General features: G+C 45.2%; 1 protein-coding gene across 1 annotated transcript in view; it reads left to right on the forward strand.

The window, feature by feature from the left end:
- The window catches only part of rapsn (receptor-associated protein of the synapse, 43kD), an 822,376-nt gene that overhangs the window by 524,031 nt on the left and 276,258 nt on the right, over positions 1-22,087 (forward strand). The window contains exon 5 of the mRNA XM_068046786.1: positions 21,214-21,267. Coding sequence (XP_067902887.1) covers positions 21,214-21,267 — 54 coding nt within the window. The remainder of the gene's footprint in view (positions 1-21,213; positions 21,268-22,087) is intronic.

The following is a 22,087-nucleotide window of genomic DNA, read 5'->3' on the forward strand; positions in this document are numbered from 1 at the left end:
GTGTTACAGTGTCAGGATATTAAACACAATCACCCTTGTCACACTCAGTGTTACAGTGTCAGGATATTAAACACCATCTCACTTGTTGCAGTCAGTGTTACAGTGTCAGGATATTAAACACAATCTCCCTTTTCACACTCAGTGTTACATTGTCAGGGTATTAAACACAATCTCTCTTGTCACACTCAGTGTTACAGTGTCAGGATATTAAACACCATCTCACTTGTCACACTCAGTGTTACAGTGTCAGGATATTAAACACAATCTCCCTTGTTCCACTCAGTGTTACAGTGTCAGGATATTAAACACCATCTTACTTGTTGCATTCAGTGTTACAGTGTCAGGATATTAAACACCATCTCCCTTGTTGCTCTCAGTGTTACAGTGTCAGGATATTAAACACCATCTCACTTGTTGCAGTCAGTGTTACAGTGTCAGGATATTAAACACCATCTCACTTGTTGCACTCAGTGTTACAGTGTCAGGATATTAAACACAATCACCCTTGTCACACTCAGTGTTACAGTGTCAGGATATTAAACACCATCTCACTTGTTGCACTCAGTGTTACAGTGTCAGGATATTAAACACAATCTCCCTTGTCACACTCAGTGTTACAGTGTCCGGATATTAAACACCATCACACTTGTTTCAGTCTGTGTTACAGTGTCAGGATATTAAACACCATCTCACTTGTTGCACTCAGTGTTACAGTGTCAGGATATTAAACACAATCTCCCTTGTCACACTCAGTGTTACAGTGTCAGGATATTAAACACAATCACCCTTGTCACACTCAGTGTTACAGTGTCAGGATATTAAACACCATCTCACTTGTTGCAGTCAGTGTTACAGTGTCAGGATATTAAACACAATCTCCCTTGTTGCACTCAGTTTTACAGTGTCAGGATATTAAACACCATCTCACTTGTTGCAGTCAGTGTTACAGTGTCAGGATATTAAACACAATCACCCTTGTCACACTCAGTGTTACAGTGTCAGGATATTAAACACCATCTCACTTGTTGCAGTCAGTGTTACAGTGTCAGGATATTAAACACCATCTCACTTGTTGCACTCAGTGTTACAGTGTCAGCATATTAAACACCATCACACTTGTTTCAGTCAGTGTTACAGTGTCAGGATATTAAACACCATCTCCCTTGTTGCACTCAGTGTTGCAGTGTCAGGATATTAAACACAATCTCCCTTGTCACACTCAGTGTTACAGTGTCAGGATATTAAACACAATCACCCTTGTCACACTCAGTGTTACAGTGTCAGGATATTAAACACCATCTCACTTGTTGCAGTCAGTGTTACAGTGTCAGGATATTAAACACCATCTCACTTGTTGCACTCAGTGTTACAGTGTCAGGATATTAAACACCATCTCACTTGTTGCAGTCAGTGTTACAGTGTCAGGATATTAAACACCATCTCACTTGTTGCACTCAGTGTTGCAGTGTCAGGATATTAAACACAATCTCCCTTGTCACACTCAGTGTTACAGTGTCAGGATATTAAACACAATCACCCTTGTCACACTCAGTGTTACAGTGTCAGGATATTAAACACCATCTCACTTGTTGCACTCAGTGTTACAATGTCAGGATATTAAACACCATCTCCCTTGTTGCACTCAGTGTTACAATGTCAGGATATTAAACACCATCTCACTTGTTGCACTCAGTGTTACAGTGTCAGGATATTAAACACCATCTCACTTGTTGCAGTCAGTGTTCCAGTGTCAGGATATTAAACACAATCACCCTTGTCACACTCAGTGTTACAGTGTCAGGATATTAAACACCATCTCACTTGTTGCACTCAGTGTTACAGTGTCAGGATATTAAACACAATCTCCCTTGTTGCACTCAGTGTTACAGTGTCAGGATATTAAACACCATCTCACTTGTTGCAGTCAGTGTTACAGTGTCAGGATATTAAACACAATCACCCTTGTCACACTCAGTGTTACAGTGTCAGGATATTAAACACCATCTCACTTGTTGCACTCAGTGTTACAGTGTCAGGATATTAAACACAATCTCCCTTGTCACACTCAGTGTTACACTGTCAGGATATTAAACAGCATCTCACTTGTTGCAGTCAGTGTTACAGTGTCAGGATATTAAACACAATCACCCTTGTCACACTCAGTGTTACAGTGTCAGGATATTAAACACAATCTCACTTGTTGCACTCAGTGTTACACTGTCAGGATATTAAACAGCATCTCACTTGTTGCAGTCAGTGTTACAGTGTCAGGATATTAAACACAATCACCCTTGTCACACTCAGTGTTACACTGTCAGGATATTAAACAGCATCTCACTTGTTGCAGTCAGTGTTACAGTGTCAGGATATTAAACACAATCACCCTTGTCACACTCAGTGTTACACTGTCAGGATATTAAACAGCATCTCACTTGTTGCACTCAGTGTTACAGTGTCAGGATATTAAACACAATCTCACTTGTTGCACTCAGTGTTACAGTGTCAGGATATTAAACACCATCTCACTTGTTGCACTCAGTGTTACAGTGTCAGGATATTAAACACCATCTCCGTTGTTGCAGTCAGTGTTACAGTGTCAGGATATTAAACACCATCTCCCTTGTTGCACTCAGTGTTACAGTGTCAGGATATTAAACACCATCTCCCTTGTTGCACTCAGTGTTACAGTGTCAGGATATTAAACACAATCACCCTTGTTGCAGTCAGTGTTACAGTGTCAGGATATTAAACACAATCTCCCTTGTCACACTCAGTGTTACAGTGTCAGGATATTAAACACCATCTCACTTGTTGCAGTCAGTGTTACAGTGTCAGGATATTAAACACAATCTCCCTTGTCACACTCAGTGTTACAGTGTCAGGATATTAAACACAATCACCCTTGTCACACTCAGTGTTACAGTGTCAGGATATTAAACACCATCTCCCTTGTTGCAGTCAGTGTTACAGTGTCAGGATATTAAACACAATCTCCCTTGTCACACTCAGTGTTACAGTGTCAGGATATTAAACACCATCTCCCTTGTTGCAGTCAGTGTTACAGTGTCAGGATATTAAACACAATCACCCTTGTCACACTCAGTGTTACAGTGTCAGGATATTAAACACCATCTCCCTTGTTGCAGTCAGTGTTACAGTGTCAGGATATTAAACACCATCTCCCTTGTTGCACTCAGTGTTACAGTGTCAGGATATTAAACACCATCTCCCTTGTTGCAGTCAGTGTTACAGTGTCAGGATATTAAACACCATCTCACTTGTCACACACAGTGTTACAGTGTCAGGATATTAAACACCATCTCCCTTGTTGCAGTCAGTGTTACAGTGTCAGGATATTAAACACCATCTCCCTTGTTGCACTCAGTGTTACAGTGTCAGGATATTAAACACCATCTCCCTTGTTGCACTCAGTGTTACAGTGTCAGGATATTAAACACCATCTCCCTTGTTGCACTCAGTGTTACAGTGTCAGGATATTGAACACCATCTCCCTTGTTGCACTCAGTGTTACAGTGTCAGGATATTAAACACCATCTCCCTTGTTGCACTCAGTGTTACAGTGTCAGGATATTAAACACCATCTCCCTTGTTGCACTCAGTGTTACATTGTCAGGATATTAAACACCATCTCCCTTGTTGCACTCAGTGTTACATTGTCAGGATATTAAACACCATCTCCCTTGTTGCACTCAGTGTTACAGTGTCAGGATATTAAACACCATCTCCCTTGTTGCACTCAGTGTTACAGTGTCAGGATATTGAACACCATCTCCCTTGTTGCACTCAGTGTTACAGTGTCAGGATATTAAACACCATCTCCCTTGTTGCACTCAGTGTTACAGTGTCAGGATATTAAACACCATCTCCCTTGTTGCACTCAGTGTTACATTGTCAGGATATTAAACACCATCTCCCTTGTTGCACTCAGTGTTACATTGTCAGGATATTAAACACCATCTCCCTTGTTGCACTCAGTGTTACAGTGTCAGGATATTGAACACCATCTTACTTGTTGCACTCAGTGTTACAGTGTCATATTGGCTACCAGTGCCACGTGATAGTCAGAGTAAAAATGAAAGAATAGTCAGGATGAATGCGTGGCTTGAGAGATGGTGCAGGAAGGAGGGGTTCAGATTTTTGGGACATTGGGACCGGTTCTGGGGGAGGTGGGACTATTACAAATTGGACGGTCTACACCTGGGCCGGACTGGAACCAATGTCCTTGGGGGTGCTTTTGCTAACGCTGTTGGGGAGGGTTTAAACTAATGTGGCAGGGGGATGGGAACCAATTGAGGAGTTCAGTTGACAGTAAGGAGGTAGTAACAAAAGCCTGTAAGGAACTAGATAATGAAGTCAGTGTGACCAAGGGGAAGAGCAGGCAGGGAGCAGATGATGAATGTAAAGGGACTGGTGGTCTGAGGTGCATTTTTTTTAATGCAAGAAGTGTAGTAGGTAAGGCAGATGAACGTAGGGCTTGGATTAGTACCTGGGAGTATGATGTTATTGCTATTACTGAGACTTGGTTGAGGGAAGGGCATGATTGGCAACTAAATATCCCAGGATATCGATGCTTCAGGCGGGATAGAGAGGGAGGTAAAAGGCGTGGAGGAGTTGCATTACTGGTCAAAGAGGATATCACAGCTGTGCTGAAGGAGGGCACTATGGAGGACTCGAGCAGTGAGGCAATATGGACAGAACTCAGAAATAGGAAGGGTGCGGTAACAATGTTGGGGCTGTACTACAGGCCTCCCAACAGTGAGCTTGAAATAGAGGCACAAATATGTAAACAGATTATGGAAAGATGTAGGAGCAACAGGGTGGTGGTGATAGCAGATTTTAATTTTCCCAACATTGACTGGGATTCACTTAGTGTTAGAGGTCTAGATGGAGCAGAATTTGTAAGGAGCATCCAGGAGGATTTTCTAGAGCAGTATGTAAATAGTCCAACTCGGGAAGGGGCCATACTGGACCTGGTGTTGGGAAATGAGCCCGCCCAGGTTGTTGAAGTTTCAGTAGGGGACTACTTTGGGAATAGTGATCACAATTCCGTAAGCTTTAAAATACTCATGGACAAAGATGAGAGTGGTCCTAAAGGAAGAGTGCTAAATTGGGGGAAGGCCAACTACACCAAAATTCGACAGGAGCTGGGGAATGTAGATTGGGAGCAGCTGTTTGAAGGTAAATCCACATGTGATATGTGGGAGGCTTTTAAAGAGAGGTTGATTAGCGTGCAGAAGAGACATGTTCCTGTGAAAATGAGGGATAGAAATGGCAAGATTAGGGAACCATGGATGACAGGTGAAATTGTGAGACTAGCTAAGAGGAAAAAGGAAGCATACATAAGGTCTAGGCGGCTGATGAAAGACGAAGCTTTGAAAGAATATCGGGAATGTAGGACCAATCTGAAACGAGGAATTAAGAGGGCTAAAAGGGGTCATGAAATATCTTTAGCAAACAGTGTTAAGGAAAATCCCAAAGCCTTTTATTCATATATAAGGAGCAAGAGGGTAACCAGAGAAAGGATTGGCCCACTAAAGGACAAAGGAGGAATGTTATGCTTGGACTCAGAGAAAATGGGTGAGATTCTAAACGAGTACTTTGCATCGTTATTCACCGAGGAGAGGGACATGACGGATGTTGAGGTTAGGAACAGATGTTTGATTACACTAGGTCAAGTCGGCATAAGGAGGGAGGAAGTGTTGGGTATTCTAAAGGGCATTAAGGTGGACAAGTCCCCAGGTCCGGATGGGATCTATCCCAGGTTACTGAGGGAAGCGAGAGAGGAAATACCTGGGGCCTTAACAGATATCTTTGCAGCATCCTTAAACACGGATGAGGTCCTGGAGGACTGGAGAATTGCTAATGTTGTCCCCTTGTTTAAGAAGGGTAGCAGGGATAATCCAGGTAATTATAGACCGGTGAGCCTGACGTCAGTGGTAGGGAAGCTGCTGGAGAAGATACTGAGGGATAGGATCTATTCCCATTTGGAAGAAAATGGGCTTATCAGTGATAGGCAACATGGTTTTGTGCAGGGAAGCTCATGTCTTACCAACTTAATAGAATTCTTTGAGGAAGTGACAAAGTTGATTGATGAGGGAAGGGCTGTCGATGTCATATACATGGACTTCAGTAAGGCGTTTGATAAGGTTCCCCATGGTAGGCTGATGGAGAAAGTGAAGTCGCATGGGGTCCAAGGTGTACTCGCTAGATGGATAAAAAACTGGCTGGGCAACAGGAGACAGAGAGTAGCAGTAGAAGGGAGTTTCTCAAAATGGAGACGTGTGACCAGTGGTGTTCCACAGGGATCCCTGCTGGGACCACTGTTGTTTGTGATATACATTAATGATTTGGAGGAAAGTATAGGTGGACTGATGAGCAAGTTTGCAGACGACACTAAGATTGGTGGAGTAGCAGATAGTGAAGGGGACTGTCAGAGAATACAGCAGAATATAGATAGATTGGAGAGTTGGGCAGAGAAATGGCAGATGGAGTTCAATCAGGGCAAATGTGAGGTGATGCATTTTGGAAGATCCAATTCAAGAGTGAACTATACAGTAAATGGAAAAGTCCTGGGGAAAATTGATGTCCAGAGAGATTTGGGTGTTCAGGTCCACTGTTCCCTGAAGGTGGCAACGCAGGTAAATAGAGTGGTCAAGAAGGCATACGGCATGCTTTCCTTCATCGGACGGGGTATTGAGTACAAGCGTTGGCAGGTCATGTTACAGTTGTATAGGACTTTGGTTTGGCCACATTTGGAATACTGCGTGCAGTTCTGGTCGCCACATTACCAAAAGGATGTGGATGCTTTGGAGAGGGTGCAGAGGAGGTTCACCAGGATGTTGCCTGGTATGGAGGGCGCTAGCTATGAAGAGAGGTTGAGTAGATTAGGATTATTTTCATTAGAAAGACGGAGGTTGAGGGGGGACCTGATTGAGGTGTACAAAATCATGAGAGGTATAGACAGGGTGGATAGCAAGAGGCTTTTTCCCAGAGTGGGGGATTCAATTACTGGAGGACATGAGTTCAAAGTGAAAGGGGAAAAGTTTAGGGGGGATATGCGTGGAAAGTTCTTTACGCAGAGGGTGGTGGGTGCCTGGAACGCGTTGCCAGCGGAGGTGGTAGATGCGGGCATGATGGCGTCTTTTAAGATGTATCTAGACAGATACATGAATGGGCAGGAAGAAAAGAGATACAGAACCTTAGAAAATAGGCGACATGTTTAGATAGAGGATCTGGATCGGCGCAGGCTTGGAGGGCCGAAGGGCCTGTTCCTGTGCTGTAATTATCTTTGTTCTTATCTTTGTTCTTTGTTGCACTCAGTGTTACAGTGTCAGGTTATTGAACACCATCTCCCTTGTTACAGTCAGTGTTACAGTGTCAGGATATTAAACACCATCTCCCTTGTGGCAGTCAGTGTTACTGTGGGCGGCACAGTGGCGCAGTGGTTAGCACCGCAGCCTCACAGCTCCAGTGTCCCGGGTTCAATTCTGGGTACTGCCTGTGTGGAGTTTGCAAGTTCTCCCTGTGTCTGCGTGGGTTTTCTCCGGGTGCTCCGGTTTCCTCCCACAGCCAAAAGACTTGCAGGTTGTTAGGTAAATTGGCCATTATAAATTGCCCTTAGTGTAGGTACGGGGTAGGAGAATGGTGGGGATGTGGTCGGAATATGGGATTAGTGTAGGATTAGTCTAAATGGGTGGTTGATGGCCGGCACAGACTCGGTGGGCCGAAGGGCCTGTTTCAGTGCTGTATCTCTAAACTAAACTAAACTAAGCCCCTGCTATCACCTCCTTTGCCTCATGTAACAGCCGAGGGTACATCCCATCTGGGCCTGGGGATTTATCCACTTTTAAACCCACCAAAACATCTAATACTTCCTTCCTTTCAATGTTAATATGTTCAAATATATCACAATCCCCCTCCCTGATCTCTACACATACATCGTCCTTCTCCATGGTGAACACAGATGAAAAGTAATCATTTGAAACCGCAACTACCTCCTCCAGCTCCACACACAGATTGCCACTTTGGTCCCTAATGGGCCCTACTCTTTCCCTGCTTATCCTCTTGCCCTTAATATACTTATAAATCGCTTTAGGATTTTCCTTTATCTTGTCCGCCAGTGTTTTTTCATGTCCCCTCTTCGCTCTCCTAACTACTTTTTTAAGTACCCCCCTACACTTTCTATACTCCTCAAGGGACAGTACTGAGGGAGTGCTGCACTGTCGGAGGGTCAGTATTGAGGGAGTGCTGCACTGTCGGAGGGGTTGTACTGAGGGAGTGCTGCACTGTCAGAGGGACAGTACTGATGGAGTGCAGCACTATCAGAGGGGCAGTACTGAGGGAGTGCTGCACTGTCGGAGGGGCAGTACTGAGGGAGTGCTGCACTGTCAGAGGGTCAGTACTGCGGGAATGCTGCACTGTCGCAGGGGCAGTACTGAGGGAGTGCTGCACTGTCAGAGAGTCAGTACTGAGGGAGTGCTGCACTGTCGCAAGGGCAGTACTGAGGGAGTGCTGCACTGTCAGAGAGTCAGTACTGAGGGAGTGCTGCACTGTCGCAGGGGCAGTACTGAGGGAGTGCTGCACTGTCAGAGGGTCAGTACTGAGGGAGTGCTGCACTGTCGCAGGGGCAGTACTGAGGGAATGCTGCACTATCGCAGGGGCAGTACTGAGGGAGTGCCGCACTGTCGGAGGGGCAGTACTGAGGGAGTGCTGCACTGTCGCAGGGGCAGTATCAAAGCCCAGACTTTCTTCTCAACCTGATGTAAGGATGCCATGACACTATTGAAAGAAGTGCAGGAGAATTCTCCCAGCAGCTCCAGTCAATTTTTATCCCTCAACCAATATCATGAGACACTAGATGATCAGGTGATTATCTCATTGCTGTTTGTGGGTGTCAGTAGTGGAATTACACTGAGGTTCAAACTAGATTTACACTGAAACATATAAAGAAATATAGAACATTGAAATATTTACAGCACTGAAGGAGGCCATTCAGCCCATTATGTCTGTGCTGTCCAAATAAAAAGCCATCCAGCCTAATCCCACTTTCCAGCTCTTGGTCTATAGCCTTGCAGTTTATGGCACTTCAAGTGCATATCAAAGTATTTTTTAAATGTTGACGGTTTCTGCCTCTACTACCCTTTCAGGCAGTGAGTTCCAGATCCCCACTACCCTCTGGGTGAAAAAATTACTCCTCAACTCCCCTGTAATCCTTCTACCAATTCATTTAAATCTATCTTCCCAGTTGGTCATCTCTCTGCTAATGGAAATAGATCCTTCCTATCGACTCTATCCATGTCCTTCATAATTTTATACACCTCAATTAAATCTCCCCTCAGCCCCCTCTGTTCCAAAGAAAACTACCCTGGCCTATCCAATCTTTCCTCATAGCTAAAATTTTCCAGACCTGGCAACATCCTTGTAAATCCCCTCTGTACCCTCTCTCGTATGATCACACCCTTCCTGTAATGCTGTGACCAGAACTGTACTCAGTACTCCAGCAGCAGTCTAACTAGTGTTTTCGACAGTTCCAGCATAACCTCCCTGCTCTTATACTCTGGGCCTCGGCCAATAAAGAAAACTATTCCGTATGTCCTCTTGATCACCTTATCTGCCTGTCCAGCTTCCTTCTGTCCCTCTGCCTTGTTTGTCCTCTCCAAAAGAATTGCATTACACTTCTCTGGGTTAAATTCTATTTGCCATTATTCTGCCCAGGAGCAGTCCATTGATATCGGCAGTCTACAGCTATCCTCCTCGCTATTAACCACATGGACTTCTTAATCATGCCTGCTACATTCAAGTCCAAATCATTGATATATACAACAAGAAGCCAGGGATCCAGAACTGAGCCCTGCGGAGCCCTATTGGAAAAAGCCTTTCAGTCACAAAAACATTCAACAAGTTTACACTCCATGGTTTACACTGCATGTCATAGATTCTTCACAGCACAGAAGGAGGCTATTCAGCCCATTGAGTCTATGCTAGCTCTCTAGAGCAATCCAGTCAGTCCAATTCCTCTGCTGTGTCCCCGTAGCCCTGCACGTTTGTTTAACTCAAGTGGCCATCCAACCTTCTTTTGAAATCTTGCATCATTTCCACTTCCACCTCGTCGGTCGCTGGATCCAGGTCATTACCACTCGCTGCATTAAAAAGTTCTTCCTCATGTCCCCCCTCTTGCCCAAAACCTTAAGGAGATTAAGGAGAATCCCAAGGCTTTTTATATGTATATGAAGAACAAGAGGGTAACCAGGGAAAGGGTTGGCCCACTCAAGGACAGAGGAGGGAATCTATGTGTGGAGTCAGAGGAAATGGGCGAGGTACCAAATGAGTACTTTGCATCAGTATTCACCGAAGAGATGGACTTGGTGGATGATGTGTCCAGGGAAGGGAAGGGAGTCTGAGTCATGTCGATATCAAAAAGGAGGAGGTGTTGGGCGTCTTGAAAAACATTAAGGTAGATGAGTCCCCAGGGTCTGATGGGATCTACCCCAGAATACTGAGGGAGGCAAGGGAAGAAATTGCTGGGGCCTTGACAGAAATCTGTATATCCTCATTGGCTACAGGTGAGGTCCTAGAGGACTGGAGAATAGCCAATGTTGTTCCTTTGTTTAAGAAGGGTAGCAAGGATAACCCAGGAAATTACAGGCCGGTGAGCCTTACGTCAGCGGTAGGGAAATTATTGGAGAGGATTCTTCGGGACAGAATTTAATCCCATCTGGAAACAAATGGACTTATTAACGAGAGGCAGCATGGTTTTGTGATGGGGAGGTCGTGTCTCACTAGCTTGATCGAGTTTTTTGAGGAAGTGACGAAGATGATTGATGAAGGAAGAGCAGTGGATGTTATCTATATGGACTTCAGTAAAGCCTTTGACAAGATCCCTCCTGGCAGACTGGTACAAAAGGTGAAGTCACACAGGATCAGAGGTGAGCTGGCAAGATGGATACAGAACTGGCTCAGTCACAGAAGACAGAGGGTAGCAGTGGAAGGGTGCTTTTCTGAATGGAGGGCTGTGACTAGTGGTGTTCCGCAGGAATCAGTGCTGGGACCTTTGCTGTTTGTAGTATATATAAATGATTTGGAGGAAATGTAGCTGGTCTGATTAGTAAGTTTGCGGACGGCACAAAGGTTGGTGGAGTTGCGGATAATGATGAGGATTGTCAGAGGATACAGCAGGATATAGATCAGTTGGAGACTTGGGAGGAGAAATGGCAGATGGAGTTTAATCCGGACAAATGTGAGGTAATGCATTTTGGAAGATCTAATACAGGTGGGAAGTATACAGTAAATGGCAGAACCCTTAGGAGTATTGACAGGCATTGAGATCTGGGCGTACAGGTCCACAGGTCACTGAGAGTGGCAACGCAGGTGGATAAGGTAGTCAAGAAGGCATACGGCATGCTTGCCTTCATCGGTCGGGGCATAGAGTATAAAAATTGGCAAGTCATGCTGCAGCTGTACAGAACCTTAGCTGGGCCACACTTGGAATATTGCGTACAATTCTGGTTGCCACACTACCAGAAGGATGTGGAGGCTTTGGAGAGGGTACAGAAGAGGTTTACCAGGATGTTGCCTGGTCTGGAGGGCATTAGCTATGAGGAGAGGTTGGATAAACTCGGATTGTTTTCACTGGAACAACGGAGGTGGAGGGGTGACATGATAGAGGTTTACAAAGTTATAAGCGGCATGGACAGAGTGGATAGTCAGAAGCTTTTTCCCAGGGTGGAAGAGTCAGTTACTAGGGGACATAGGTTTAAGGTAATTGGGGCAAAGTTTAGAGGGGATGCGCGAGGCAAGTTCAATACACAGAGGGTGGTGAGTGCCTGGAACTTGTTGCCGGGGGAGGTGGTGGAAGCAGGTACGATAGTGATGTTTAAGAGGCATCTTGACAAATACATGAATAGGATGGGAATAGAGGGATACGGTCCCCGGAAGTGCAGAAGGTTTTAATTTAGGCAGGCATCAAGATCGGCGCAGGCTTGGCGGGCCAAATGGCCTGTTCCTGTGCTGTATTGTTCTTTGTTCTGTGTTCCCCAGTCCTTGTACCATCAGCTAATGGGAACAGCTTTTCTTTGTCTACTTTATTTAACCCTGTCATAATCTTGTACACCTCTATCAAATCTCCCCTCAATCTCCTCTGCTCCAAGGAGACCAACTCCAGCTTCTCCAACCTAACCTTGCAACTAAAATCCCTCATCCCTGGAATCATTCTGGCAAATTTCCTCTGCACCCTCTCAAGGACCCTCACATCCTTCCTCAAGTGTGGTGACCAGAACTGGACACAATACTCCAGTTGTGGTGTAACCAAAGCTTTATAAAGGTTCAGCATAACTTCCCTGCTTTTGTTCTCAATGCCTCTATTTATAAAGCCCAAGATCCCATATGCTTTGCTAACTACTCTCTTAATGCACATGAACCCCCCCCACCCCCCCACCTTAGCTCCCTCTGTCCCTGCACTCTTTATAACTGTGCCATTTAGTCTATATTGCCTCTCCCTGCCCTTTCTGCCAAAATGCATTACCTCACACTTGTCTATATTCAATTCCATTTGTCACTTGTCGGCCCATTCTGCTAGCCTATCAATTTCCTGTTGCAGTCAATTTTAATTATCCTCATTTTCTACCACATCTCCAAGTTTGGTATCATTTTGAAATTTTACGCTGTATTCCAATATTTAAGTCATTAATATATGTCAAAAAATGCAGTGGTCCCAGCACTGAACCTTGAATCACAACAGGTTAGCATGCAGGTAGATGGAGGATGGAGTATAAAAGTAGTGAAGGCTTGCTACAACTGTACAGGGTGTTGGTGAGACCGCACCTAGAGTACTGTGTACAGTTTTGTTCACCTTATTTATGGAGGGATATACTTGCATTGGAAGCAGTTCAGAGAAGGTTCACTTGGCTGATTCCTGGGATGAGGAGTTTGTCTTTTGAGGAAAGGTTAAGCAGGTTGGGCCTATACTCATTGGAGTTTAGAAGAATGGGAGGTGATCTGATCCAGATGTATAAGAATCGGAGGGGAGCTTGACAGGGTAGATGCAGAGAAGATGTTTCCTCTTGTGGGGGAATCTAGAACTAGGGGATATAGTTTCAGAATAAGGGGTCTCCTATTTAAGGCTGAGATGAGGATGAATTTCTTCTCTGCAGGTTGTTAATCATTGGCATTCTCTTTCCCAGAGAGCAGTGGAGGCTGGGTCATTGAATATATTCAAGGCTGAGTTAGACAGGTTTTTGGTCATCAAGGGAGTCGAGGGTCATGGGTTATGAGGAAAGTGGAGTTAAGACCACAATCAGATCAGCCAGGATCTTACTGACTGGCAGAGCAGGCTCGAGGGGCCGAATGGTCGTCTTCTGCTCCTATTTCTTTTGATCTCATAGGAATACCACTGGCTACAATCCTGGAGAGTGTAAAACAACCAATTACCATGACTTGCTGTTTTCTGTCCTTGAGCCATTTTTTTTATCCGAGCTGACACTGAGCTTCCTATTCCATGAGCCTCAATATTGTTGACCAACCTTTTATGTAGTACTTTGTCAAACGCTTTCTAAAATTCTATGCAGGCGACATCGATTTAATCAACCTTCTCTGTTACTTCATCAAGGAATTCAAATAGATTAGTCAAGCATGATCTGTCTTTAACAATCCGTGCTGGCTCTCCTTAATTAACTCAAACCTCTCCAAGTGTCTGTTGATGTTTTCCCTGATTATTGTTTCTAAAACCTTACCCACCACTGATATTAAACTAACTGGCCTGTAGTTACTAGGACTGTCCTTACACCCTTTCTTGAATAAGGGTCTCACATTTGCCACTTTCCAGTCCTCTGACACCTCCTCTGTAAATAGGGACGACTGGAAGAATATGGCAAGGCCTTCCAGTATCTCCATCCCCACCTCCTTTAGCAATCTGGGATGCAAGCCATCCGAACCAAATCACTTATCCCCGATAAGCATAGCCAGCCTTTCCAGTACATCCTTCCTAACATTTTTCACCCCATCCATTACCTCTACATTTCCACTTCTACTGATATTTTGACAGATTCCTCTTCCTTTGTAAACACTGACACAAAATACTCATTAAGTATTCTAACCTTGTCCTGCACCTCTTTGTCCCTAATAGGTTCCAGCCTACCTTTTACTACCTGCTTACCATTTTCATGTCAGTGGAAGATATTTGGGTTCCCTTTTATGTTAACTGCCATTCTATTCTCATATTCTCTCTTTGTCAGTCTTATTTTCCTCTTTACTTCTCTCAACTTATTGTATTTGGCCAGGTTCCCACCTGACATGCATCATATACCCTCTTTTCTGTTTCATCATATTTTCTATCACCCACATCATCCAAAGAGCCTTGGCTGTGGTTCCTTTACCTTTTGCCATTGTTGGAATGTACCTAGCCTGGACCTGAAACATCTCCTCCTTAAAGATCGCCCATTGTTCCATTATAGCTTTTCCTGTCTAACTTTGGTTCCATTTTACATTGGCTAAATTCCCTCTCATCCCATTGAAGTTGGCCCTATTTGCAATTTAGACGTTCTACTTTAGATTGTTCTTTGCTCTTCTCCATTACTAATCTAAACCTTATGATACAATGATCACTGTTACCCAAGTGTTCCCCACAAACACTTGGTCCACTTCATTCCCCAGCACCAGATCCAGCAATGTCTTCTTCTTAGTTGTGTGGAAGTGAGCAGAAAGGCATGGCACTATGCTTAATGGGAAATATAGCCAAGTTAGGAATAGTAGCTTTGCTGAGCTTTGATTTTAAGTGGCAGAAACCACAATGAAATAGTTAAAAGTAAAGGCAGAGCGTGTGAGACTGTAAAGACTAGCCGACACTGGTAATTGCAAGGTCATCTGTTCTTTATGGCCTGATTGTGTGACTCCCTGTGGTTTGGAACAAATGGACTCCTGTGAATCAAATGATGTCCATCCCTGTGTGAGTGATAAGGAGTGCTAGGCCCCTCTTATCTTCGTGAGCTGCCACTACTTGTAGCTGCAGACTGCACGAAACACTCAGGAATGTACACCTAATAGAGATAGCAGGATGCGCCGCAATTACTTGTCACAAAGTAGAAACAGACTCATGATCCATGTAGGGAGTGAGACCAGAATGATTATTGATGATTCCTATGCTCTTGCTAATTAGCTTGCTTGTCCGCTTTGTTTTATCTTGCTAGTACAAAACAATATTTTATTAGTAACAAGTACGTATTGAGAATGGAGTGTATTGTAACCTCAGTAACAGATGTTCTGCATGTCACCACATGGGTGAAGTCGAATTGTATCGCACTGATTGGTTAAACAAGGAGGTGTAGCATGATTCTTACTGTACAAACAGTAGTACCTGTATCAAAAACTTCACTTACTCTGGTGGACCCGACAGACTCTGGGGTGGAGTCAGTGTCGTTGCATTAGAGTAAGTCAGCCGGCTAAATGCGCAAATAAAGTAATTGATTTTACCTACACATCCGACTCGGTATATTTACTGAACCAGACTGAAGGCAAAAAGAACTCAGATTTACAGTTGGACTGGAACATACTGGTCAAGGAATTTCTCCTGAACACATTTCAGAAATTCCTTCCCCTCCTTACCCTTTGCTCCAACATTATCCTAATCGATACTTACAAAATTAAAGTTCCCCAATATCACCACTCTATAGTTCATGCACGTCTCTGTGATTTCCCTGCTCCTCTATCTCTTACTATTTAAGACCTATAGAATACCCCCAGTAGTGTGATCGTCCCCTTTTTGCTTCTCAACTCTAACCGAATGGAATCTGTCTTTGCTGCCTCGAGGACATCTTCTCCTTCAATGTCTTCCCTAATCAGTACTGCCACCCCACCTCCCTTTTTTTCCTTCCCTATCTTTTCTGGACACTTTGTATCCTTCGATATTAAGCACTCTCTATGCTGGTGAAACAACTACCGTGGAATCTCCCTGCTCAGCATAGTGGGGAAAGTCTTCGCTCGAGTCGCTTTAAACAGGCTCCAGAAGCTGGCTGAGCATGTCTACCCTGAGGCACAGTGTGGCTTTCGAGCAGAGAGATCCACCATTGACATGCTGTTCTCCCTTCGCCAGCTACAGGAGAAATGACATGAACAGCAGATGCCCCTCTACATTGCTTTCATTGATCTCACCAAAGCCTTTGACCTCGTCAGCAGACGTGGTCTCTTCAGACTACTACAAAAGATTGGATGTCCACCAAAGCTAGTAAGTATCATCACCTCATTCCATGACAATATGAAAGGCACAATTCAGCATAGCGGCACCTCATCAGACCCCTTTCCTATCCTGAGTGGCGTGAAACAGGGCTGTGTTCTCGTACCTACACTGTTTGGGATTTTCTTCTCCCTGCTGCTCTCACATACGTTCAAGTCTTCAGAAGAAGGAACTTTCCTCCACACAAGATCAGGGGGCAGGTTGTTCAACCTTGCCCGTCTAAGAGCGAAGTCCAAAGTACGGAATGTCCTCATCAGGGAACTCCTCTTTTCTGACGATGCTGCTTTAACATCTCACACTGAAGAGTGTCTGCAGAGACTTATCGACAGGATTGCGGCTGCCTGCAATGAATTTGGCCTAACCAACAGCCTCAAGAAAACGAACATCATGGGACAGGACGTCAGAAATGCCCCATCCATCAATATCGGCGACCACGCTCTGGAAGTGGTTCAAGAGTTCACCTACCGAGGCTCAACTATCACCAGTAACCGGTCTCCAGATGCAGAAATCAACAAGCGCATGGGAAAGGCTTCCACTGCTATGTCCAGACTGGCCAAGAGAGTGTGGGAAAATGGCGCACTGACACGGAACACAAAAGTCCGAGTGTATCAGGCCTGTGTCCTCAGTACCTTGCTCTATGGTCGAAAACGAGGCTCCCGAATGGTATGTTGCCTCCCAGGTGCACGGGTCAGGGATGTCTCAGATCGGCTGCAGAACATTCTAAAGGGGGAGGGTGAACAGCCAGTTGTCATTGTGCACATAGGCACTAATGATATAGGTAAAAAACGGGATGAGGTCCTACAAGCAGAGTTTAGGGAGTTAGGAGCCAAGTTAAAAAGTAGGACCTCAGAGGTAGTAATCTCAGGATTACTACCAGTGCCACGTGATAGTCAGAGTAAAAATGAAAGAATAGTCAGGATGAATGCGTGGCTTGAGAGATGGTGCAGGAAGGAGGGGTTCAGATTTTTGGGACATTGGGACCGGTTCTGGGGGAGGTGGGACTATTACAAATTGGACGGTCTACACCTGGGCCGGACTGGAACCAATGTCCTTGGAGGTGCTTTTGCTAACGCTGTTGGGGAGGGTTTAAACTAATGTGGCAGGGGGATGGGAACCAATTGAGGTCAGTTGACAGTAAGGAGGTAGTAACAAAAGTCTGCAAGGAACTAGATAATGAAGTCAGTGTGACTAAGGGGAAGAGCAGGCAGGGAGCAGATGACGAATATAAAGGGACTGGTGGTCTGAGGTGCATTTGTTTTAATGCAAGAAGTGTAGTAGGTAAGGCAGATGAACTTAGGGCTTGGATTAGTACCTGGGAGTATGATGTTATTGCTATTACTGAGACTTGGTTGAGGGAAGGGCATGATTGGCAACTAAATATCCCAGGATATCGATGCTTCAGGCGGGATAGAGAGGGAGGTAAAAGGGGTGGAGGAGTTGCATTACTGGTCAAAGAGGATATCACAGCTGTGCTGAAGGAGGGCACTATGGAGGACTCGAGCAGTGAGGCAATATGGACAGAACTCAGAAATAGGAAGGGTGCGGTAACAATGTTGGGGCTGTACTACAGGCCTCCCAACAGCGAGCGTGAGATAGAGGTACAAATATGTAAACAGATTATGGAAAGATGTAGGAGCAACAGGGTGGTGGTGATAGGAGATTTTAATTTTCCCAACATTGACTGGGATTCACTTAGTGTTAGAGGTCCAGATGGAGCAGAATTTGTAAGGAGCACCCAGGAAGGTTTTCTAGAGCAGTATGTAAATAGTCCAACTCGGGAAGGGGCCATACTGGACCTGGTGTTGGGGAATGAGCCCGGCCAGGTTGTTGAAGTTTCAGTAGGGGACTACTTTGGGAATAGTGATCACAATTCCGTAAGCTTTAAAATACTCATGGACAAAGACGAGCGTGGTCCTAAAGGAAGAGTGCTAAATTGGGGGAAGGCCAACTATACCAAAATGCGGCAGGAGCTGGGAAATGTAGATTGGGAGCAGCTGTTTGAAGGTAAATCCACATGTGATATGTGGGAGGCTTTTAAAGAGAGGTTGATTAGTGTTCAGGAGAGACATGTTCCTGTGAAAATGAGGGATAGAAATGGCAAGATTAGGGAACCATGGATGACAGGTGAAATTGTGAGACTAGCTAAGAGGAAAAAGGAAGCATACATAAGGTGTAGGCGGCTGATGAAAGACGAAGCTTTGAAAGAATATCGGGAATGTAGGACCAATCTGAAACGAGGAATTAAGAGGGCTAAAAGGGGTCATGAAATATCTTTAGCAAACAGGGTTAAAGAAAATCCCAAAGCCTTTTATTCATATATAAGGAGAAAGAGGGTAACTAGAGAAAGGATTGGCCCACTAAAGGACAAAGGAGGAATGTTATGCTTGGACTCAGAGAAAATGGGTGAGATTCTAAACGAGTACTTTGCATCGGTATTCACCGAGGAGAGGGACATGACGGATGTTGAGGTTAGGAACAGATGTTTGATTACTCTAGGTCAAGTCGGCATAAGGAGGGAGGAAGTGTTGGGTATTCTAAAGGGCATTAAGGTGGACAAGTCCCCAGGTCCGGATGGGATCTATCCCAGGTTACTGAGGGAAGCGAGAGAGGAAATAGCTGGGGCCTTAACAGATATCTTTGCAACATCCTTAAACACGGGTGAGGTCCCGGAGGACTGGAGAATTGCTAATGTTGTCCCCTTGTTTAAGAAGGGTAGCAGGGATAATCCAGGTAATTATAGACCGGTGAGCCTGACGTCAGTGGTAGGGAAGCTGCTGGAGAAGATACTGAGGGATAGGATCTATTCCCATTTGGAAGAAAATGGGCTCATCAGTGATAGGCAACATGGTTTTGTGCAGGGAAGGTCATGTCTTACCAACTTAATAGAATTCTTTGAGGAAGTGACAAAGTTGATTGATGAGGGAAGGGCTGTCGATGTCATATACATGGACTTCAGTAAGGCGTTTGATAAGGTTCCCCATGGCAGGCTGATGGAGAAAGTGAAGGCGCTTGGGGTCCAAGGTGTACTAGCTAGATGGATAAAGAACTGGCTGGGCAACAGGAGACAGAGAGTAGCAGTAGAAGGGAGTTTCTCAAAATGGAGACGTGTGACCAGTGGTGTTCCACAGGGATCCGTGCTGGGACCACTGTTGTTTGTGATATACATTAATGATTTGGAGGAAAGTATAGGTGGACTGATTAGCAAGTTTGCAGACGACACTAAGATTGGTGGAGTAGCAGATAGTGAAGGGGACTGTCAGAGAATACAGCAGAATATAGATAGATTAGAGAGTTGGGCAGAGAAATGGCAGATGGAGTTCAATCAGGGCAAATGCGAGGTGATGCATTTTGGAAGATCCAATTCAAGAGTGAACTATACAGTAAATGGAAAAGTCCTGGGGAAAATTGATGTCCAGAGAGATTTGGGTGTTCAGGTCCACTGTTCCCTGAAGGTGGCAACGCAGGTAAATAGAGTGGTCAAGAAGGCATACGGCATGCTTTCCTTCATCGGACGGGGCATTGAGTACAAGAGTTGGCAGGTCATGTTACAGTTGTATAGGACTTTGGTTCGGCCACATTTGGAATACTGCGTACAGTTCTGGTCGCCACATTATCAAAAGGATGTGGATGCTTTGGAGAGGGTGCAGAGGAGGTTCACCAGGATGTTGCCTGGTATGGAGGGCGCAGGCTATGAAGAGAGGTTGAGTAGATTAGGATTATTTTCATTAGAAAGACGGAGGTTGAGGGGGGACCTGATTGAGGTGTACAAAATCATGAGAGGTATAGACAGGGTGGACAGCAAGAGGCTTTTTCCCAGAGTGGGGGTTTCAATTACTAGAAGACACTAGTTCAAAGTGAAAGGGGAAATGTTTAGGGGGGATATGCGTGGAAAGTTCTTTACGCAGAGGGTGGTGGGCACCTGGAACGCGTTGCCAGCGGAGGTGGTAGACGCGGGCACGATGGAGTCTTTTAAGATGTATCTAGACAGATACATGAATGGGCAGGAAGAAAAGAGATACAGAACCTTAGAAAACAGGCGACATGTTTAGAGAGAGGATCTGGATCGGCGCAGGCTTGGAGGGCCGAAGGGCCTGTTCCTGTGCTGTAATTATCTTTGTTCTTTGAGGCCTGGACAACGTATGTCAGCCAAGAGCGACGTCACAATTCATTCCATCTTCGCTGCCTCCGGAGAATACTTGGCATCAGGTGGCAGGACCGTATCTCCAACACAGAAGTCCTCGAGGCGGCCAACATCCCCAGCTTATACACCCTACTGAGTCAGCGGCGCCTGAGATGGTTTGGCCATGTGAGCCGCATGGAAGATGGCAGGATCCCCAAGGACACATTGTACAGCGAGCTCGTCACTGGTATCAGACCCACCGGCCGTCCTTGTCTCCGCTTTAAAGACGTCTGCAAACGTGACATGAAGTCCTGTGACATTGATCACAAGTCGTGGGAGTCAGTTGCCAGCGATCGCCAGAGCTGGTGGACAGCCATAAAGGCGGGGCTAAAGCGTGGCGAGTCGAAGAGACTTAGCAGTTGGCAGGAAAACGGACAGAAGTGCAAGGGGAGAGCCAACTGTGCAACAGCCCCAACAAACAAATTTCTCTGCAGCACCTGTGGAAGAGTCTGTCACTTTAGAATTGGCCTTTATCGCCACTCCAGGCGCTGCTTCACAAACCACTGACCACCTCCAGGCGCTTACCCATTGTCTCTCGAGACAAGGAGGCCAAATATATGCTGGTGACCATCCCCCTGCCAATTTAGCTTAATCCCTCCCCAACCACACTAGTGAACCTCCCTGCGACAACTTTGGTTACATTCCTGATGAGTTGCAACCCGTCCCTTTTGGATAGGTGCCTACTGCCCGAGAACTGGTCCCAATATCTGAAGAATGTGGATTTTCACTGCATCACACTCCTGGATTTACAAAGTACATTATACCTGAATTTACACTTTATATTTTCTAGGCACTAGAGATTGTGGAGAAAGCAGAAGAACTGGCTGAAGATGTGGGCAACAAGGTAAGCGATCTTGTGGAGGTCAGACAGCAAACAATGTGAAAATGATTAAACACTGATTATTCAAAAATCACGTTCCAATATTATGAGATGGAAGCATGTTTGTGATAGAAGGCTGAGCACAGAATGACGCAGGTTGGCTCAAAAATCATTCAGTTTATTGTGATCGCAGAAAAACCCGTCTGCAGTGCCGCATGTGATTCATGCCAATAACATCAGCTCTACATTGCAGAGTAATGAAATCTCTCTATCTTGCAGTAACACACTCTCTGTCCAGGAGTAACACATTCTCTGTCCAGGGGTAATACACTCTCTGTCCAGGAGTAACACATTCTCTGTCCAGGGGTAACACACTCTCTGTCCAGGAGTAACACACTCTCAGTCCAGGGGTAACACACACTCTGTCTAGGGGTAACACATTCTCTGTTAGGGGTAACACATTCTCTGTCTAGGGGTAACACACGCTCTGTCTAGGAGTAACATCCTCTCTGTCTAGGGGTAACACACTCTCTCTCTAGGAGTAACACACTCTCTGTCTAGGAGTAACATACTCTCTGTCTAGGGGTAACATACTCTCTGTCTGGGGGTAACACACTCTCTGTCCAGGAGTAACATACTCTCTGTCTAGGGGTAACACACTCTCTGTCTAGGAGTAACACACTCTCTGTCTAGGAGTAACATGCTCTCTGTCTAGGGGTAACACACTCTCTGCCCAGGAGTAACACACTCTCTGTCTAGGGGTAACACACTCTCTGTCTAGGGGTAACACACCCTCTGCTCAGGAGTAACACACTCTCTGCCCAGGGGTAACACACTCTCTGCC

This window comes from Heterodontus francisci, chromosome 14, assembly GCF_036365525.1.
Source record: "Heterodontus francisci isolate sHetFra1 chromosome 14, sHetFra1.hap1, whole genome shotgun sequence".
Taxonomy (NCBI): domain Eukaryota; kingdom Metazoa; phylum Chordata; class Chondrichthyes; order Heterodontiformes; family Heterodontidae; genus Heterodontus; species Heterodontus francisci.